The following is a 22884-nucleotide window of genomic DNA, read 5'->3' on the forward strand; positions in this document are numbered from 1 at the left end:
GAAGAATCTGGGCCACCAACACTTGCTGGTCCTTCAGGTAGGAGCTAGTCAAACAGGGCAGGGCTATGACTTCCATAGGACAATTGGAGAGTAAATTCATCCCTACATGTATGCAATCTGTCTGTCCATCCCTAAAGGTTTTAGGCAGAATATGACTTGGTTCTGGGATTTCAATTGCAAGATAGGAATAAACTTCTGACGTTACTGAATAGCATATAACACATGGCATACTAAACGTGTTCAAGTGCCTTCTGAGGGTAGGTATCTAGGCAGCTTACGCTAATGAGGGTTTGTAACCACAGGAAGAAATGACTTCTTAATTTTTCTGTAATTTCTTTTTTCTTTAAAACAACCATAGGCAATGACATGCAAAGAAATGACATATAGCGCAAGACTACGACTGCACAGCTGACCACTTAGAAGGTAGGACATGCACAAGGCGGGATACAAAACTTGCCTGATCATGCATAAAGTTTATGATACAAGCTTCATCACTGCAATCTCAAGTTTTTTAGCTGCAAATGTATCTAAACGTCACCTCCCAGATAATACAATGTAACAAGGGGAATAGTAGGTCATCCACCAAAAGGTAAAACATTAAATGACAATTGTATGGCTTTTTGAAAGACGTACAATACAGTGCAAAAAGCTTTGGAGCTCAAGGCAAGAATAATTAGAAACATTCATGGCATGCATGATGAGGAAAGCCAGACTAGATTATCATAATCATCTCTTTTGACTACAAAATATATGAATCTGCCAGAAATGAAATAGTCCCTATAAAACCATAATGTTCTCCAAAAGGTTTTGCCTATAACATAAAATACCTCTAGTCTTTCTTCTCAAGAAATGCATTCATAAATGTATGATAAAGAAAAAAAAAGTTCTGCTCCTGTTTTGAGCTATAAAGCCTTGCAAATAAACAAAAAATGATACTTAAATTCATAGAGTGATTTCCTTAAAGTAGATGAAGAAAGCAAATAATTTTAAGTAAAGCAGTTTTAATATAATTTGAGGCTACCTGTATTACATAGAATACTGTCCTGTCTTTGATACACACGTATGCTAATGTGTACTTATTGGCACCAGTTTAAATAGAAGTAAGTGAGGAATAAGGCTACTATGGTATGCCATCTCCTTAAGTACTTCCCCGAGATGGCTGCAGTGGCAGTTTTTCCAATTACAGTTCTGTTGCTTAGTGCATTTGGACTATAATTCTGCATATCGCCATTACAGTTTTGAAACACAGAAGAGATTACAAGAGATTGCACTAACAGTCTGACAAAAGCCACTGAAATTCAGAGTTAAGAATGCTGGAAGGTTCACCCACAGGAGAAAAGACAAGTGTAAGTGAATTGTGTTTCCCAGTATGCATTCACATCAAAGAGATTTAAACACAGAATATTTTATAGGGTTGGTTGGTTGTCTTTTAGTATTGCATACTTTACCAGGGTTATCAGCTGACCTGTGACCATGCTATTTAAAACTAATGCAATACTGATATAGGTGAGGACAGACAGAGAAAACATACTAAAAATGCCTACGTTTGTCTAATATGAGCCTATTGTGTCAATTAATGAATTTCAAAAAGAACCCAAAGCCACTTACTATCTTGAGGGAAACAGGGTTATTCTTATCTTGTGCACAAAAGAAATTAATTGGTCTGACTACAATGAGAAATAAAAGTGATTCTCTAACAGTGTGTTTTTAATGAATTATCATATACAGCGCAGATGTATAAACCAGAGCACAACTTCAGCTTCATGCTCTTCACTTCATTTTACTTACCATCAGTTCCTATTTCACTTTTAAGGTCAGTACAAGACTGGAAAAGACACAAGAAAAGACTGACTATTGAAGAATACTTCTTAAATCATTAGTTGTTTGTCATTTTAATGGTGTTAGACTTTAGCAAATTTATGAGGCATAAACTAGTTAGCTTTACATGTCCAAATATTGTTAGTCTTAGAACACTGCTCATTTGAAGCCTCTGCTCTCCACTCAATTTACAAACTGCCCCTATTTCCTTAGGCTGATGATGTAACTGCCTTATTTGCAGTATCTTGGTCAGGATACAAATACAGTGGGCTCTGCGATGAATTTGCTCTTGGAGGTGGTTGTGTACTAGTAAGTCTTTCAGGATTTCCTGGAGAAGTCTCCCTCCACCTTGGACTTGCCTGCTCCTGAGACACTTCCCACACAGATGGGCACGGGGAGGTAAAATTCATGGTGGATTGTGAGAGGTAGTTCTCCTGAAGACCTTCTTCTTGGAGGCACCTGTTTGAAAGCACTTCTTTTTCTTTGGAGTTTCGCCATTTCATCCTTCGATTCTGAAACCAAATTTTCACCTGTTTGCAAGTTAATAAGAGTTTATTATCATTCTTTTCTTTAAACAACTTTGCCCTAACAAGGTTTTTTTCTCTCCATCCCCTTAGTTTCATGTTCCTTTCTTATTCATTGTTACAGTAGATCCAGTGAAGCTGACTGATGGACATTATCTGAGGATTTTCTCATCACTATTTACTACAGCTTGGCCAAATACTCTCCTTGACTTTCACTACCTCTAACAGGTGATTATTTGGCTTAGACTGGAAAAAGGACAGCCCAGTGGCTAGGGATAGAGCAATTTCCTATAGCAACATCCTTCTAGACAGAAAAGGATTCTCAGAGTAAATTAGCATCGTCATTAACAAAACTAAGTGATATTACTGGTGATGCGAAGCCCTCTATTTAAAAGAGGCTCTAAGAACTACGACTGTCCTATTCACAAACATAACTAAAACTAGCTTATCCATATAGCTTCAAAATGTGTGTTATGACATACGACACAGTAGTGAGGATGTAAAGACATTTTGTCTGCCTGACTACGGTTTTCCAGGAGCTGTCTAGAATCTATGTGCTTTTGAGATAAAATCAATTTTTCAAAAACTTTGAGTTGCAAAGCTTGATCACAAGCATTCAAAGGCATTTATGAAACACTGGCAAAATCTTGGGGAAATATACATCTAGGAATTGGTTTTACATAAAGAGAAGAAATGGTGGGGGGAATCCATCAAATTATTCAGATTGTGTTCTATTTTCCCTTAAATATTTGCATTTATTTCTAGTATTCAGATACTTGATATGAAGACAAAGGGGCTATGCTTTTGAAGGTTTGAGAATCATTGCCTTAGATGGCAGGTACAGTTCCTCCAGCACAACTGGTCAGAAAATTGAAGAAATAACCTTCACAGCAACTGCTCTTCCTTTCACGAGATAAAAAAAACCCAAACCAAAAAATACAGATATCACCAGATCTATCATTAGCATGAAATTATTTTCCTGTAGTGGTAGTCGTTATCTATGTGTCATTCCATTATTTTTTGTTCCCCAAGGCTCTCCTGAATACCAAGAACACAGAAGAAAAATTCAAGGAAATAATTGCAATATTAGGAATTTGACTACATATTGGGAAATTTTTAGGCAGTGCACTGGTGAGCGCAATTGCGCATTTTCATTGAAATAGTTTATCCTGCAGAGATTACAGCTCTGTTCATCACACTGAGAAGCACCACACTCTGCTTCTTGGTTTTATTTATAGTTGCAGTGCTTGCAATAGAGTAAGAGTCATTCAGGTCACAAGGAACCACTCCAGACCACAAGATCTAACCTGTGCAACGTGGAACCAACTGCAAAGTTAGGTCAAATTGTTGAGGGCCTTGCCAAGTTCTGAAAGTCTCCAAGATAAAGATGGTGAGAACTCCCATCACCATTCCCAGGCTCTTCTGCCCCCTAGACAGCTTCTGCCCTACATATCTTAAGCACTTTCACTCCTGCTGCATGCAAAGAAATAAGATTGTACTGTCACTCTCTTTCTGTACTCTTAGAGATCTGCGTCTACTCCAGCACCTTCAGAATCCCACTTGCCACCGGCTACCATGTTCAATTTCTGCTGTTACATGCCCTCACAAACATTTTTTCCAGCTTCTTTCAGGTTTTGTGCTCTTCAAGCCAGGCAGTTTTCCCTTGTTTTTATCTGCAGCTAGGTCAGGCCCCTGAGATTCCAGACTGGGCTACTGCCACTCAGCATTACCACTAACATACTCATTCAGCTAGTACAGCTCACTGGAGGTATTAGAACCTCAGCTAAACTCTAAAGTCCTGCAGTAGGCCGACTCAGACTCATGAAAAATCCCATGAAATGCAAATTGGTAAGTAAAGTGGGAGCATTTTAGAAGGTCAACCTCCAAAAGTTTTCCTTCTAGTTTCTCTCAGCTCCAAGGATCTCTTTCCTTGTGCAGCTAAGTTTCTTTCTGCAGGGATGGTTGCCTGTCTCGTGAGGCAGAATGGTTTCAGAGCAAGTCCTGTTGATTGCATTGCCACTAGCTGTTCACCTGCGAGTGCAAAGGGCGTTCAGAGGAATACAGGAGGGCTCTATGCTCTGCTGTTTTCTGCCTGGATCACTGCCTATCAGGCAGTGGGATGGAGCATAGTTCCTCACCCCAAAGCTCCTGAGGGGGCTCTGTCAGACAGCAAAATGGCAGTTGAAAGTGAAATGCAGAGGTCATGTTTCTCCCACTTTGTGCGAAAATGGAGCAATCAACTTTTGAATGTACACCTTCAGGAATTAAACCAGGAAGCTGCTCAAGCATTCCCTGGTTAAAAATGCCATTGATTTACTGAGGTCTTTGCTCAGTGAAGGAGCTCAGGGCTGCCTCTGTGCTGTTCAATTTTCCTCCTTCAAAGCCATTTTAAAGATTTTTCCTCAAAAAGACAGAAAGTCACAGATGTTCTGTCATTCCTTACCTGAGACTCCTTTAGACCCAGGTTAATGGCCAGTTTCTTCCTGTCTGTTTTACTAATGTACTTCTGCTTCTGAAACATTTTCTCCAAAGCTTTCCTCTGGTCTTCGGAAAAGACAGCTCTTCTTAATATACCTCTCCGGGCTTTGGAGTTAGATTCCTGGGTCAGAAGAGGCAACACACTTTCCTCTCCTAGTAGAAATGGATGAGAATTTCACATAATACCTAACACGTATCAGAGAAATATTAAGTGTCGTTCATTATAATGCTAGCAGACTACTGTCCCACTTTTGATTTGTTGGTGTTATAAGTGTGTCGTAATGCTTCAGTCACGTTCATTAAGGACTTAATCCTCACTTGGATCTAGAGGTGTTGTCAGTGGTCAAGAGTCTCCCCTTGACATGGTAAAAAGTAAATCAGATGAGTTCATAGAGGAACATTAACACAGGGCCCGTGCTACTGAAAAATTCAAATATTGTCAGGAAGAAACTTCTCCACTTTTTCCTTTGCCCGTCATCATCACTGAGTAAACTGCAGTAAGTTTTCCTAGGAGTTTATTTTCTCCTTGTGTGAAATGTAGAACCAGATAAAAGTGGTCTGTAATACTGATTCAAAGAAACTAAATAGGCTTTCTTTAGTTTTGTTTACTAACGAAAGGCTTTCAGCGTGAACTATTTCTCAGAAAATCCCTGCCCATTCACTCACTTATTCTGGAAACCACAGCAATTTCTTTAGTAGAGGATTTGGGGAGTACTTGGACTTACTCCTTTCAGCCTGGTTTCTAATCCTTTGACATCTCATAGCAAGTCCTGGGAGGGCAGTTTTCAATGAGTCCCATCACATCCCCTTGATCCATGCCTAGAGGGAACCCCACCCTGGAAAACAGCCTCAAAGCTGGAGGAGAGTGCCACAGTGGAGAAGTAGAAATGTTCGCATTGTCCCTTCACTGGCCTCGCAAAGAGCACAGAAAACCCACATCCAGATAAATCTCTCACCTTCCTCACACCCACTGAAGCCTAAAGCTATAGTGCTTTTTCCCAAGCTCCCTCTCCCCCTAGAAGGATGGAGCATACAGGGAGCAGTCCCTGGTGAGGCTTGGTATGCCTCCAGCACTCCCAGCTTCCCCAAATGCTCACCCAGGGAGCAGTACCAGAGGCCAGCTGAATAGGGCCTGTCACCAAGCATTGGATGTGACAATTGCATGGGGCAGCTGCAAGCAGGCCAGGAAAGAACTGCACTTTGACTCAGAAAACCGTGCCATGGCTACATACCCGCTGACGCCTATGAACTTTCTGTAGGAGGGCAGCCACGAAGGTGGCTTTAGTTCGTAACGCGTGCAATTCCAGCTCCAAAGGTGCAAGCTGTCCTCCTGTTGTCCACCTTCCCATGTACACGGGCCAAGATTGCTGTCCCGGTTTATAGTTACAGCAGCTGCAAAGGCGTGCTGCTGTTCAATTTCTGTCAAGGATCTGATCATTTTCATATCAAAGCCAGTGGAAAACTCCCCATGTAAAGCAGATTCTCTAAAAGACTGCACGTTTTTGTCGTGAAAAAGTCTATCTACTCTAGTCAGCTCTAACAGTGGAGGGGGATTAAATACATTTGTTCAATAGATACAGTGCTCTTGAAAATACTAATTAAACCCAGATGCAGCTTCAACAAACTGTTCCTTGGGGCTAAACCACATTTCAACTTCTGTATACTATACATATATACACATGGTATGTGTATCTTTAAACACTCACAGAGAAACAAACACAGACATACCAAGGATATTGTAGAACCATGTATGTATAATGATGAGAAACTAAAGTGTATATGTGTATGTCTTGCAAAGTTGACTAAATACTTTTGTGGTGCTTGTGTGACTGGTTTGATATTACATACATTACCCCTGTATCCTGCCTCCAGCTGTGACCGCTAGAGGAAGAATATCAGAAACTGAGCAAGCATATAGCGATCCTTTCCTAAAATACACTGCCACTGTGAAACATTACTGCTTTAAGGACCATTGCATTCTGCTAGACATGCCTTTCTTGAATTTTTCTACACTTTAAGATCATCTTTATATTTGCCCCTCATAACAGACTGCAGCAGAAAGTAATTGTTATGATTTAAAATGTTACAATATAAATAAGTCTAAATTTATACAGATGTATTTCAATTTTCAAAATTGTATCTGAGATCAGATAGAAAAATCATAACCTACCAGTTACTGTCCTGATATTTATTACCCAGTGAGACACAGTCAGACTCAAGCCAAACCAAAATAAACTATCTGCAGAACAAAAGTCAAAATGCCACAATGGAGGCAAAGGGCAAGCCAGGTTCCTATTTCTGAGGAGTGCATGGCCCCCTCACAACCCCCACCTCAAGCTCTCATCCTGTCCACGAAGTTGGAGGCAAACACTGGCCCTTCTTCCTCAAGCATGTTTTCTCTCCTTCTTGCTCAAATTTGGTGAATTTAGGTACCTTTTTCCAGGTAGCCTCTGAGTAGTTTCTGATGAATCATCAGCCATTCTCAAGTTTACTGGAAGGTACAGTCTGACAGCAGAAGAGCTGGTACCTTCTCTCATCCCCACCGCGGGATGAGAGATACCAGCGAGGAAGAGGCGTAACAGGGCTGGTCCTTGCCTCCTGGCCTCTGTTCCACAATGGAGTTGTCAGGCAAGGACAGAGGACGCCAGATTATGTGACCCCTTAAAATTTGTCTTGCCTGGCTGGTTGTTAACAGTCAATTGGCAAAGAAACAACCTCCCGCTGGAGCCCCAAGGTGCCAATTAATTCCCACACAGGCAGTATGCAGGGTACAGCTCAACACCTGTGTTACACTAACTTAATAGTGGAGAATCTACACACTCTAAGGCACAGTATGTGACTGATTTTAAAGGATTAACTAAACAAAATTTAATGATGAGCAGAATGCTCACAAGCTTTAGCGAACAGCTGCTGGGTCAAAAAAATTTGAAACGTGTGTTTGGGATAATGAATACTCACCCCCAATTCACCAGCCTAGAGAATTTTTTTAAGAATACCGCATATTCCAAAATGCATTCTGACTGCACACACAAAACCTAAATTTCGGTTTGTGGATTAAAGGATTTTTCAGCACGGCGGGATAGGCAGTCGTTCATACATTTCAACAATTGCATCAAAATGAAATAAGGCAGTTTGCAGCCTGTTGCTCTGAATGTGCATCAAAAGGTTCAGTGTTCTGCTGACATAAATGTGAATCTGTTACTAACTATTTCCTATGTTGCTGGTTTGATTTTTGTTTTGCTGCGGGTTTTTTTTAAGTCTTTCCTTTGTATCCTAATATATAGTGATAAATGTCCTCTTAATCTGTGGAACAATCTTCATTTGCCTTCATGGCAGAGACCACCTTGAAGGAGCAAGTAAAAGCTTTAGTCATGGTTTCCATTTTTTCATTTGAATTCAATACATTCTAGTTAAATGGACAATTAATAGGTCACTTCCAAAATAGTAGTGTATCAGTCCTGGTTAATAAACAATCCCCACAGTTGATAATGGGCCTATGTATTCAGCAAGTCCCTGTATACACTCAGCTCATCCACTAAATCCCTTTTCAGGTAGACAGGGTTATATGGGAAGATGAGCTAGAATGAGTCTATAAAAGTCAGTTTCATTCACTGCTTTATTTTTCAGTCAAGTGCTTTAAATGGTGTCCAGAAAATCTCTTGGAATGTGAGACAGGAGAAAAGACTGGCACATAGAGTATTGCTTTATGGCCATACAAAAGGGCAACTGACCCTTGCCCAGGCCTTTTCAATGTGAAATGGTTCCTAAAGTTCATCTGCACAGTGAAAAATTGTGGTGAGGTCGCGTGTGGATGAGTAAAGTGAAAGTGGTGATTGGTCATGGTGCTGTCAGCCATTGTGGGAGAGCCGGGGCCATGTAAAACGCTCTGTGGGAAAGTGTCAGCCCCCTAAAGAGGTGCTCAGAAACTTGCAGCTCATTAAACTGCCAGCATTTGCTGCCTCACTTGTCAAGAATCATTCAACTTAGCAACTGCCCTCCTGAAACATTCATAAAACGCATGCACATAGTCAGGAAGGGTTTGAATGCAACTGTGATAAAAAAGTATATGCTAGAGCATGCATAAGCTCCAATTTTCATTTGGATTTGACACGCGAGTTGTACTTTTTCTCTGCGTTGCAGGACGAGGACATGCTTCTTCTGTTTGTATTCCTGAGCCATAAACATGTAAAATCATGAATATCCATTCTTATGCCATGGCACACAAACTTCCCAATCATGGTTAAATTTAGATTTGGATTAAATAGAAGTGCATTCCAGGTCTTAATCCTGAATCTATAGTGTATACTGGCCAAAATTCTCTTCAACGTACTTCTTCAATTTTTTTACATCATAATTAAAAAAGAAAAACAAATTAAACATGTGCATGCATTTGACTGCTACAAAAAGAATGACTGTTTTATTTAAATAATGCTAGGGCTTCCTGAATCATAATTTATCCCTAACAGACATTAAAATGCAGCATCCATTTTAAGATCTTTCAGCTCTTTTCTTATTTGCAAATGTTTATTGACACAGATTTTTAAAAGAGTTACTGATTTTAAAGAATCTTTTCTAGCACACTGAAAACAAGCAGCCTTCCTAGGTTAGCTCTGTCTGGGTGTCTCAATGCCATTAGAAAGCTCTCACAATTGCTCAGTGTACTTAAGTTTGATAAATCTTTGGAAACCCTCTGAATAGGATTGCTGTGATTTTACTAAGGAATTAGCTGCTGCCATTGCATCACCAATTAGTTTTCCAGAACACATTAAATCCTGCTGCTTTGGTTTACAGAATAACTCAAGCATTACTGATGAAGCATAAAAACTTACTTGGAAAAGCAGTGGGGGATGCAGGGTGCTGACAGGACCCACCACAGCATGCTGAGTAGAATGGCGGGGCTCGGAGAAAAAAGTGTTTGGAAAGAGCTGCAAAGAAAGCATAGATCTAATTGATTATCCATTGAGCTTAGGTGATATTCATAACAACAGTCCTCCAAAAAGTCAGTGTGTAAAGTCCTGCCCCACAAGTTCTTTTTCCTTTTTTTCAAGATGGTGATATTTTTAAGGCAAACAATGATAAACCAAGTAATTGCTCTTTAATTTAGCAAGGTTATTTTACATGGGTAGCTTAACTATAACATGCAAAACTCTCAATACATTTATCATAAGAATGCAGCTCTGCAGATTTGAAGTTTATTTCTGTAATTGCTATAATTATGGGGTTCTTTTCCTAAATATTGAGATTGAATGCATTGTTTTAAGGATACATTGTTGAAATAATGAGTCTAATGCATTTGAATAAGTTATTTTAAATAACTCTAGTAAGCATGATATCCTAGAAAAACAGAATCTAAAAGTTAATCCTGTCTCTTCTACTTGTACTCCAATGCTGTTATTAGTACTCAAACCAATAAGGTCTCCAATAAGTAAGAAACCTTTATGAATAAATTCTATAAAATGCAATGAGACAATCCAGCTGAGCTCTATAGGCACAAACTACAGGGCCTGATTCTGCTATCCTGACAGTAAACTCACTCTTGCTGGGAAAGTGCTCTAAATTTAAATAAACCACTTGCTGAAGAAGGCTCTGCTTAATACAATAAAAAATTGCAAAATCAACCCACAGAATTAGGTAATATTTGGTAAAATTTCTATAGAATTTTTTGAACCAATGAATCAAAAGTCTCTGTTATGTCTAAAAAGCGCTTCCAAATCTTGGAAAGGTCTTCACTGTCTAATAATCCCTTAAATTTTTCTATAAAGCTCATGGGCTTTTCTGTTAATCTTAATTACCTTTTAATTTCTGCACATACTCGTCAGCTATGAAACTTGGAATATCTTTTTCTTTTGAAAATAGATACATCATGCTTGCTAGAACTGTAGGCTAATAGAATGTGATCAGCATCAAAACATTTATGTCACTTTCCTGTTTTGGTTTAGGAAGAAAATACACAGCTCTAGACCCTGTACTGAAGTTTGTCCAAATCTCTAGAAATAACCTAATCAATTAAAAAGAAGTAACTGCACACTTAGATAAAAAAAATTAAGAAATCAACAATCAGGAAAAATGATAAATAGATAAACGTATATAAGCCTTGTTGCTGATTTTTAAAGGTTTTTCAACTGGAACTAAAAATAAATATCACTCAAAATTAGGTTCCTGAGTATATATTATGACACCCTCATAAGTTTTCTGACCATTAAATCTGCTGATCTCCCAAAGCAATGAACTATTGCTGTAGAAGCCTAACTCTAAGCATTTTTTAAATATTTACCTCCATTTTTTATCTGAATTTATACAACCTTAGGTGAAAATTTCTTCAACTGTAATTACAAGTTGATAAGCGTTTTACTGCTAGAGCTCTTCATTGACACTTTGCTATTTCTAATGAAATATAAATATACTCCAAGAGGAACTAATTGCCTACATTTGAGGTGCATGCTTGCAAAACATTTACAAAAAGGAATGATTTACATCAGGCATTAGCAGTCTAAAGCTTCTCTTCCACACAAGACCATCAAATGTGGACCTGTGTCCTAAGGAGCTTAAAACAGGCAAGAATGTGCAGCCAAACATTACCTATCACATATATCCAAGGGGCTTCAATGCAATTGGTCGGGTGTACAAGTTGGAAAGGAATTGACTAACTGAAGAAACACAGGAGATGGAGAAGGTATACCTGCCAGATAATCTCAGCCATCCTCCTGAACATGAGAACTTGTTCTTGACAGTATCTTTCATCTGCTGCAAATGTTTTATCTGTTGCAGTTCCCAAACTCCCAGGTGAAGAGCTTTTCCTTCCTTCCTTGGGAGCCACACTCCTCATGCCGTTATCAAGTTTCCCTTACAGTCAGGTAAAACTTTCCACCGCTGAAAACACAACTTAGTATACAGAAGGTGCCACACTCAATTCCTTTGCTTCCTTTTCATACACCTCAAATACTCCTTGGCTGCTGTAATGCCCTATTCCCTTTAATCACTGCTCCAGCACCTTACTCATGCCATACGATTTTTGTCAAGACATGGTGGCCTGTCCTGGATGTTTCCTGTTATGGTTTCTTAACTCTCCCCAGTTCCTTCCTCTTTTTGATAATGTGGTGATCATACGTGATACAGCCATGAGATACCTGGATAAATCAGAATTGAATAAGCTACTGCTTCAGAGAGATAGCACGTTCCTGCAAATAAAGATAGAGGAAAAGGAAAGGATAGGTTTTCTCCATTCACCAAATCTCTCAACAAGCAAGCTGCAAGCATAAAGGTCAGGAGCCAGATCAGGGTCAAAACTTGAGACATTTTGCTTAAGGAAACTCCAAACAAGCTACATATTTCCATGTATATTGCTAGCAATGATTTAACACTAGCACAGCACCATGATGCAGACAGTAGAGATCTTGGCACTAATTCTGCTCAAGTAAATGAAAATCATGCTTCTGACTTTACTGGGCATTTTACTTAATTCCCTCAACCAACTGCTGTCTTTTCTGCCTGCATAGCACATATCCCTTTAAGGCAGAACACTTGTTTAAGAAATAACATACGGATGATATCCTCATATAACTCTGAACCAAGTGGTTCCCGAAACCATTTCTCAAGACTGATTTATTCTAGATCCTGTGGAATAAACAATGGCATTATGTCTCCCTAAGCCTACTGTAATGCATCTGTCTAGTTTATAAACTTCTTTAATGTGCTCCAACTACACTAAATGCACAAGTGAATTGTAGCTTAAGTATATCAAACCACATCCCCAGGTCACGTCTAGTGAAGCTGGTGCACTCAAACCAATGTGTAGCAGTTACACCAGTAAAAAAATCTGGCATAATAATACAGGGGTGCTCAACTCTACCTTGAGAGCTCTATGTAGAGAAAAATGTTAATGCTTCAAGCTAACACATCCAAGTATATATTTTATCTTTGATAGAAAAAGCAGAGACTATTCGTCGCATTAAATGGTTTCCACTGTCTGCGTGAAACTGCATTAACAGAATGAAAATTGCTCAGAGAAAAATGATACATCTAATCTAACGTATATGTATTTCAGAATTATACTGTGATTGTACCTGTAAGAATGACAGAATAGCTATCAGTGCCGAAGACAATGTACAGAAAGCATTGCCAATGCTTTTATTTCCTGTTCACATGTATCATGGCCAGTCTACCAATATTTGTTGGTCAAGCGACCTGAAGCAAACATCATTTGCTGTTCACATAAGGGTGAAAATTGCTGAACATGTCAGAATATTAATTCTGTATTTATTGGCCAGAATGAAGTACACAGTAACCAAAAGGTAGCTGCTGCTTCCAGCCATGTGGAGTACGCATTAACCAGGGGCCAAATCCTAATAATTTGTATTCAAGATACTTAATTCTTTTTCTGCTTTGCATTCATATTTCATAAAACCAGAGATTGTGTGGAATTAAGTGTTTCACAAGAGTCAAGACTGTACAGGTTTAGCTTCACAGATCCATGAAAATGAAATATCAGAGTACGGTATAAGTGCTTCTTGGCACTCCAAAAATTGTACTATATACTTTAAAAGAAAATTTATCAGGTCGTAAATATAAAAGGATGAAATATCTAAAATTAAATAAATTATTTATTTTTTCACAAAAGATAAATTCTTTTGACACTGTTGCTACATGCAAAATTTTAGTAATAATGCTCATTTACATTCAGCTTTGTGAATAAAAAGCATTTTACAAACAGACAATAGAATGATATTAAACATGCAAATGGACCTCAAGCCCATCTCGTGCTTAAAACTCAGAGATTAGTTCAGATACTGATATTTTGAAGTATACCGACAGCTCTGAAGATATTCTAAATTCAAAAGCCCTCCCATACTAAAAAGTCATGCTGACAGTGGGACCAGAAGTTTTCCTTCCAACTATCCACCATTTTGAGAGCAAGGTTCCTCAGTACAATTCAGTTCAAATGGATATGTAATTTTAAAATGGCTTATTAAAGACGCTGTTTGCTTTTCCTAATCCCAGTCTCGTGAAGTGACTCAGGAAATAGTGTAGACCATTAGCCAGCAAGAAAGAGGGAACAGGTGAAGAAAAAATGGCTATTGAGGAAAAGTAAACTGATGGTAAACTTCTGGTATGACCCATACACAGCTCCTTCACTGTACATGCTGTTCGTTTGCTGGGTTTTTTTAAAGCTCACTGATAAAAATGTGGTATAAACCTGTGAAGAGAGCTGAAACACTTCCAAAGAATGATTCAGAAAGCTGCCTAGAGCCAGCTAACAAGAAACAGTAAGCACAGGAACAGACAGACCTCAAGCTGCATGAGCCCTTTAATTCTCCAAGTATTGCTATGCCCACATGAACTGCTTTCCACAGTGATGCCCAGGCTCCAGCCCCGGCAGGAGAATTAAAAATATCATCAGTAAAATGATCCCATTTCACCTGAGAACCTTGGATGGTTTGTGCCCATGAAGTGGGCACAAGTAAACTGCAGTTTCCTACCTACGCTCATTCTTGGCAATGACTAAAGCACGCTTTTGCAAAGCTGCAGGAAAGTTTCATGTCATGAAGAGCTCCCTGCAAATAGGCCAGCAGCAGCTCTGCCAGGTTAGTGGTCTAGCTGAGCCACATGGCACCATTTCTGCTCCTGAACCACAAGCCCTGGGCCTCACAATGAACCATGGCTCTGTCCCCAGCAGCTACTGTGTTTAGAGTGCAATGTTCCAGCAGCAGTTGTGCACCCCCAAAGCATTTCAGCCAGCTGAAGGGGAGCACCTGGCCATGAGAAGGAAGCAACCGCCACTGCAATATTCCACCAAAGGCAGTCACAACCACATGGACCTGGCAAAACTTACTGCAAGAGCCCGTGGTACAGCATCCATCAGAGCTGGCTTTCCTGCACTCCCAAAGCCACTGTCTATTTGCTTCCCATTCATTCCTGTAAAACACGACTGCATGAATGCTCAAAGGAAGTCAAGCCAAAAGGCAGACCAGAGCAGCATACACAGATCAGTTTTAAAATATTGGCAAACGTTCATAAAATGGGTTTTGAAGTTCTAAATATATATTTTTAAATCCTACACAAAAGGCAGATGTGAGAAGTGGGCTTGCATTTTTATGTTGGGTCTCGGTGGGGCTTTCAAAAATTAGCAGAGTAGTCGCAACAAAAAGGGCTTGAAACGTGCCAACAGCATGATCATCGTTTTCTTCCATCTATAGCAATGTAGTAGCTGACAGAGTCACACTGCGGATTAGCTAAGATCACGTGAATCACTATCAATTTTCAGAAGCATCACTCACATGGCTTATTATTAGGGCATGAGTTGCTGTACACATCTTTCTCCACCTCAAGAAAGATGGGTGCCTCAGCCTGGTGACAATGCATGCTCACATTTCACCTCTGTGACAACCCAAAGCAACAACCAAACCCCACACCATTTGCCAAAGGCTCCATGGGTCTCCTGGTGTCAGCAGTAAAGGTGGCTTCCACCCTCTCCATGCCTTGTACACAGCCTTGCTATTGAGAAGAAAGATGGGGATCTGGAAAGCTGTGGATTTACCAGCTTTGCCTCCAGCTTTGTCCTCCTTCAAGATGCCCACGCATGAGTGTGCCCCAGCACTTTCTGCTTACCAGTTCTTGTCAAAAGGGGCATTACTGTCACTTCTCTGTCTAAAACTTCAGTGTGTTGTCTAAGCTCCTTGTCTGGGCCTCCTGCACAGTCAATGAGAAGAGATAATTAGCTCTATATAATGATTCATCACCTTAAAATAGACGTCTAAGAAGATAGGTTGTGTCATCTTCTGGAGGCGTCTCTCTGTATTGACTATGGATTAGACAGGGTATTTAGACAACTAGATTAGACAAGACACCTACTTTTTATTAAACAGCTGAACTACTGTGACATTCTTCTTATCCTTCATAGGTAACGTCAAAAGAATACAATCATCTGTTCAGCCATAAAGACTTTGTAAAAAAATGATAAAAGTCAGCCATAAAAGAACTAAAATTATTTTCCTTGATTTTCAACATATTACAATTTGTTTAGAAATAATTTCCTCAAGCAAGGCAAAATTAGGGTCATATGCTGCAAGAGGCAATTCACTGGTTCTTCATTGCTGCAGCCTGAATTCGAAATCATATGATAGGCCAAAATGCACAATTATTCCAGCGGTATGCACTGATTAGCTAAAATTTCCTACCTGGACCAGTCTTTACTTGTTGCAGTATTGCCAGCTCCAGCCAGACAAAAGTCTAAAGATCAGCTAAACATTAGAATTAAAAAATAACAAACAGTGAATTGTTTTTCCTACTTTTTCTTAAACATGTGATGTTTTTAGCCTTTTTACATTTGTACAAGGAAATACTTTTTCAAGGTGAAATTCAAGATATTCACGAGATTCCACGGGTGGGGACTTTAATGAACAACACCAACTTGTCCAAGAGGAGGAGGTAAAAACCTCAACATACATACAAAATACCTCAAGAGAATTATGTGTTATAACTTCAGAAAAAGGTAGCCTCTCAAGGGAAATTTTCATAAGCTTTTCAGCACAAAGCAAAGGCCACTTCTCTGACATCATGACTCACCTCAAAGAAACACAGCCCAGGTTAGTGAAAATATTTAGGTGCTTAACTTTATAAGGATCAAGGTCTACATATCCGACATTTGAAACAGCCTCCTACTACTTTATATACCTGCACTTGTTTTCATTTTGAAAAAATTACCTTCCCAATTCCGCTATGGGTCATGATAGACCACAAAAGTACCATTTAGAAAAATCAGAGTAAGAGTTATTTTGCAGAGCTGCATTATACAAGAACACATAACACCTTTGGTGGGCAATGGAGGCAGAGAACTTGCCTTCCAAAATTCAGGGGAATTTGTTAATACAAAAAAATCACAGTACAATGAAACCTGAAATCTACACTCGAGAACTTGCCTGATGACATTATTCCTTATCACATTCATGTGTTTTCTAAAAACATGAAGAATATACTACAAGATTTCAGAAGACCAGTTCATTCTGCAATACAAAATACATTTTACAGAAGTTAGTGAATTAACTCCAGGGTTTCCCCTTGGTGAATTGCTTTTCTGAAAACCCTACCACTTGTCTTCCTAGTGCGGCTCTGAGATTTTCTGGCAGTGCTTAAATCTTCCTAAGGACCAAACTTGGGATCCTCTTCCTTTCTCAGAGATGGCACAGCAAGAGTCTCCAGAGGCAAGAGCACTGCCCAGCCAATGCTCATATTCCCTGCTGAGCCCAGACTGCCAGACTGGTGGCTCAGTCAGAGAGTAGCTGGCACTAGTCTAGCTCTGGCAACCTTACAATGAGGACAAAGATTTGTCCTTTAAAAAGCCATTTTGCAGCCACTTTTAAGGTATGCTAGGCACCTCAAACCGATTCTATTAAATGACTCACAAAGTTAACTGGAAGCAGGAAAAGATACTCACAGAAACTTCTCTGCCTCCAAAGACAAACTTTAAAAACAGGTGAAGGTGTCTTGGTGCTCCTGGCAATGAGGGCATAAGAAAAGATGTCAAGTAGATCTCCCCACCCTGAAGAAACTTTCTATCCCCAGAGAACACCAACAAAACAGGAAAATCCTGAGGCTTGTTAGTCAACTTGTTGCCTGAGTGAGGGTAGCACTTTCCAGAGGCTAGTGCAAGCCTAGTGGGAGCCGAGAGAAAACGCTTGGCTCTTTCCTGCCTTTTATTTTACTGAAAGTTAGTGTTACATGTCACTTGAGGACACACTGTGGCTGCCAGTTGGTTTGAAATCAATAATTAATAAGCATTTATTCACTGAGAGGGTCCAAAATGAAGGGAAAAAAAATCACTTAATTTCAGTAATTCAAGTATCTCCCGGTTGTCATAAAGAAACACAAGAGATTTTACTAAAAATGGGCAATAAGGTATATTGATTAAAATAACTGTTGCAGGATAGAATTGCTGTCATCACCCGAGGGGGAAAAAACTGACCCGGGTCCAAAGACTTAGCCTGCAGAGGAAGGCTTGGTTTTCCTTCCCTGCAATGCTACTGTTTTTTCTGTATTACCTTAGGCAAGTCACCTCACTGCGTTTTGCTCCAGCTCCTCCTCTATGCAGTAGAAATCTCTCCTATCTCACTGGCACACTGTGATGATAAATGTATTAAAATGTAAAGTACTCAAATATTACAGAAAGAAAAGCTACATCTGTATCACAGAATGGGTGTTTATTATTATAAGTCCAATTTATGTTCATGACATACTTGTTCTAATTGCTTTCTTTTGTGTTATATGTACTGTACCTTATTCTGCTCTATTGTATTCTTACGCTTTAGGCAAAAATCCTGTAAACTTAATTTTTCAGCAAGTTTTGCAGTGGAAGTATCTCACTGTTACATTTATTTGTTTCATTGCACTTTTCATTTTCCTTTCTCTGTTAATCTATCAAAATTCCAAGATTAAAGCAGAAAGCCAGATTCTTGCCACGTATGACCATATTCATGGTCATACCACTAATGACCATATTCAGGCTGCAAAGCACTTACTGTCATCCTCCTCCAGGGCAAATTACTTGAGAAGAGCAGAGATTTTTCAGAAGATCATTCCAGGTAGCAGAGTAACTTCACATTTCTCAAGGAGGTCACTCTGACCTGTTCTCAGCCAATATTTCTGGAAACCAAGCCATGAGGAAAGATGTGGACTGGATCTCTTTAAAGCACCTGTGCTACAACAGACTGCACCTCAGCATCCTCCAGGTAACTTTCCTATGTCAGAAAATACTGAGGAAAACTGGTCAAGTCTTCTAATTTATCCAGAAGATAATGATAGGACCGGAGTACAAGGAGAGGGACTAAATCCCAGATTAGCAAGCAGAAATTGAGGACTTCCTCCATGCTTAAGAGTCCGTTAGTTTGCTGAGAACTTTCATCTGGAGCTTCCCTCATCCTTTAAGAGGCAGTGCAAGTATAAACTGCATAGCTGTAATATGTTTCACTGGGAAACGCTGCTTTACAACGATGCATTTTTAAAAGTTTTTAGCCAGGAAGAACACAGTCCAGGCATCCAGTGTTTAAAAAGCAGAACCAGATTCTGCACTGCTTTACCTAGGCAGGGCTACAAATACACACTGTATGCAAAGTTCTCACAAAGCAGAAGCCAGCATTATGCATTTATTTCATCAAGGCAAAAGGTCTTAAAAGAGAAGAATCAGGCCCATAGTGCACAGGTTAAGAGAAATTCAGTTCAGCTAGACAGAAACACAGTGTCTACCACACCTGCTGAAGGTGGTGGGCCCAGTTCAGCATTCCACCATCAGCACCAGGGCTTCAGAGCAAGGTGCAAGAAAGCCTGCGGGAATCTGGCAGGCATACCATTGCAGAAGGCAAGTGAGTTTATCATATAGCAATAATGCTCATTCTGCTTTTCCTTCTTAAGTTTTATGTAACATGCTGCTTCTGCATGCGGTTGTACTCTTAAGTCAAAATAAACTAAATTCATTTAAAAAACCTATGATTTGATTACATTTCATTTTTTAAAACTGGTGTAACAATGGAAAGTGATGATTTTAATATTTTACAGACAACATAAAGATATTTATTTCAAGCCCACTCATTAGATGATGTATCTTGGATGGGACACTTTCTGAGTAGTTGTTCAGTTTTTCATTTCAGATAATTTTGGAGAACTCAAAATACACATGCAGATAAGCTCTTGATATAGTCAAACTAAATCTTTTGAAACCTGTAAATTATGGGAATGGAAACTTGCTGATAAAACTCTGCTGCTGAGGAGTTACAAAGGGAAAAGCTACCATGACGAGATGGACCAGATCAAGAGTGACATCCTACCTGGTGTCCTTTGCCGCCATGGCTAAGAGTTTTCCAGTTTACAGAAAGAATACAGGATTTCACTCTTTAGCACTTTTAGGGAGTGTTAAAAGGTACCCTAAAATGGAGCGCTTTCTTCATGTCTTTCCTTGGTAGGTGCTGTGGATACATGTTGGTTTTGGAACTGTAAAAAGGTTCAGCTTATTCAGTTCAGTCCCTGGTGTGATTTTATATTCCCTCCTTTCTGAGAACTTCTGGTGACCTCACCAGAATTTGGGACTACATGAGCAATACAGATTACTGATTCCAAAAAACCTGATATTTTGTCAATTGTCTTTTCTGTAGCATTTTTTCTTTTTTACTTTAAAACCCCTGGATTATGCCAAGCTAGTTTGTTACAGCACTTTTAGTCCCTGCATGATTTATAAAGCACTCGCTAGTTCAGAAGGATTAAAAAAACATTTTGCTTTATCATGTTCAATAGTCTTATTAAAGACTTAGACCAAGATTTTCCAAAATGCCATGTGATTTAGGGGCTCCAAATAGGAAAGAGTTTATTCCTCAAATAACTCACAAAAACCAGTGAATAGTCACAATAATCAGTAAATTAAAAAACCCTACTTAGTACGAATTCCTTAGTTAAAATACCTTCATTAGTCGCTGAAGGCTAAAATTCTTATTCTGAAAAACACTCTTTTGCCCTATCACTGCATAAACAAAAAACATAACACACAGCCTGACCACCCCAGCCCTATTCACAAATGCAAGTGTCCAGTCTGAATGGTTCCCCCAGCGTACACCTACGCTAGAGAGAAGAGACTCCTTAGAAACCACAAAATCTGGCTTAGCAGGACAGTTCCAATCTAATTTACATTTATCAAAGTTCAGACACCCAAGAGCCCTTGACACTTGAAGACATGTAAGTCAGATCAGAATCAACAGATCCCTGTTAGAATATATACATCTTTGTGGTACATCTTCTACATTTGCAGGAGACTTTTTTTCTGAGTGCATAATGCATAAGGAAACCTAGTATTTCTCACTGCCCAAATATAAGAGCCTGGTGCTTTTGCCCAGAGCTCCCACTGAAATCCCTGGGAGCTGTGGGATCAGAAGAAATGTAGGATCAGACTCCAAATCACTAGGCAGACCTGCCACACTTTCCTAAATTCACGAGTACCACTGTAGGCTAATCAAAGAAAGAACTAATCCTGGAAGCAAGCATTTGAAAAACTCAGCATTCAGGAACTTCTGTAATACTTACAGAAAGTTTACCTATAGCAACGAGTCCTGAGGCATGTGCAGTCTTCCCTTTTACATGCGCTCTGTACACATAAACGTAGCATTTTCTACAGCTTTTTGGGGGGGCAAGGGGAAAGAATATGCACCTAATTCCAGAAAGATGATACTTGTCCTGTTTCCTGGCCTAACCTATAGTTGGTTAAAATAAACATGTTTAAATAACTGATACGCTTAAGATAACACTTAGGGCAGCTGAGGTCTGGAATGTTCAGAAATGTTAACATACGCTTCTTTGACTCTCTCCTACCTACCTTTAAAGTACATCATGCTAAAGGATCAAAAACTGGTTTGGATTTTGCAGAACAGTTTGTAGGATTTAACTGAAGTAAAATTATGCTTGAAAAGAAAACAACTGTTATTCTGTTTCTAAAACGAGCCTTTTGGTTTCACACCTCAAAGACTTACTTCAATAAATACGATTCTGCTTGTCTGAATTTCATTTCAAGTACACTTAAAACTGCATGATCATAAATAAAAATTCTGAAAACACCACACAAGACTGAAATAAACTGATATATTACAACGGAGAGGCAAAATGCAATCTAGACGGTGAGTCTAATACCTAATCTTATGAATTAACTTTGAATTCAACTTCAATCAGTTCCACGGCTGACAGAAGCACGCATTCCTAAAAATACTTTAAAACATCGTTCGTGCCCAGACAAAACATATTTACGTGAAAATCGGCACATCCGAGAAACAAAACCTATTTTGTAGAACTATTCGTTTCCAGTTCAATGACACAGCTTACTGCGGGCCTGTTCCAACAGAAAATCGCAGCCACCCCCCGCGACAGCAAACACCGTGGGCAGCCCGGCACAAGGCACACGTCTCCCACCACCCAGTTTTTACTTTAACGCCGGACCGAATGGCTATTACTGACCTTTTACACAGCTTTAAAGCTCTTTTTTTTTTTTTCCGCCCCTGGTTTTGTCAAAACTTCCAGAAAATTGCCTGCTTTGCTTGAATTAATTTTCTTTTTGGTAGGAAGAGCCCGGCCCTTCAGCCCTTGCTGCCCCCAGGGACGGGGCACTTGAGGAGGGGGCTGCTGCCTCCCGACCTATCGCTGCCGCAGGGGACGGGACCGCTCGCCTTTCTCCCAAAACTAGGACTTTCAACCCTCCCCGGAGCGCCTGTTGGCGGTGAAGCTCTTTTACCACCCCCTCAGGCTGCGAAGAACGAGCAGACCCGAAAGCACAAGGCTTTGCCGCGCTCGCTACACCCACACAGGTGCGCCGGCCCGCGCGGTTTACAGCCGCCGTCCGCCTGCCCTCACCACCGGCCCCTCGCCCGCTCCTCGGGGTCCCTTCGCCGAGCAGCAGGGCGAGACCCCGCTCCGGAGCCCCGCCGGCAGCACCCCTCCTCCTCCGCCGCCGGGAGGACTCCCCGGCCGTACGGCACCCTGCGGGGCACGGCGGCCCCCCGCTGCCACCTCCCGGCTGGGCCGAGCGGCCGGCAGGAGGGCAGCGGCCGCCTCTCTCCCCGCCGGCGTCCCCTCTCTCCTCACGAAGCCCCTTCTCGTCCCGACTCCCCGGCGGCGGGACGCGGGGAAGGGGCCGGCGCTCACCTGTGGCTGCCGGCGGGAAGACGCCGCCTCTCTCCGCCGCCGGAGCCCGCGCTGGCAGGCGGCCGCCGTCCGCCGCGGAGGGGTTAAGCACTTGAAAAGCCCATCTTGTCGGGTAGGGACCCCCTGAGGGGCTGATTTGTTCCGCCGCGGGGCACAGCTTGAGGGGGACGGGGCTGGCGGGGAGGGGACGGAGCTGGGCAGGGCTCGGCGGCGCCCCGGCCCGCAGCAAGTTCTCGATGAGGAAACTTTTGCCCAGGTTGCCGAAGCCCGGCGCCGCCGGCAGGTTGAGGAGAGCCGAGGAGCCCACCAGGTCCCAGTACAGGGCGCTGGGCAGCATAGCGAGGGTTTTTCCCCCCCCCCCCCCCGCCTCGCCCTGCCCAGCCCAGCCCACCCCCGCCCGGCC

General features: G+C 40.9%; 1 protein-coding gene across 1 annotated transcript; it reads right to left on the bottom strand.

Annotated features, from left to right (window-relative positions):
- Window positions 1–1612: 1612 nt before the first annotated feature.
- On the bottom strand, window positions 1613–22872 carry DBX2 (developing brain homeobox 2). Its single transcript, XM_010574074.1, has 4 exons — window positions 22482–22872; window positions 9650–9745; window positions 4786–4973; window positions 1613–2348 (listed from the first exon to the last, which is right to left on the bottom strand). Exons 1-4 carry the CDS (start codon window positions 22816–22818, stop codon window positions 2028–2030), a joined length of 942 nt encoding a protein of 313 aa, XP_010572376.1. The 5' UTR covers window positions 22819–22872; the 3' UTR covers window positions 1613–2027.
- Window positions 22873–22884: the final 12 nt, after the last annotated feature.

Source organism: Haliaeetus leucocephalus, unplaced genomic scaffold, assembly GCF_000737465.1.
Source record: "Haliaeetus leucocephalus isolate CR32 unplaced genomic scaffold, Haliaeetus_leucocephalus-4.0 Scaffold406, whole genome shotgun sequence".
Lineage (NCBI taxonomy): Eukaryota > Metazoa > Chordata > Aves > Accipitriformes > Accipitridae > Haliaeetus > Haliaeetus leucocephalus.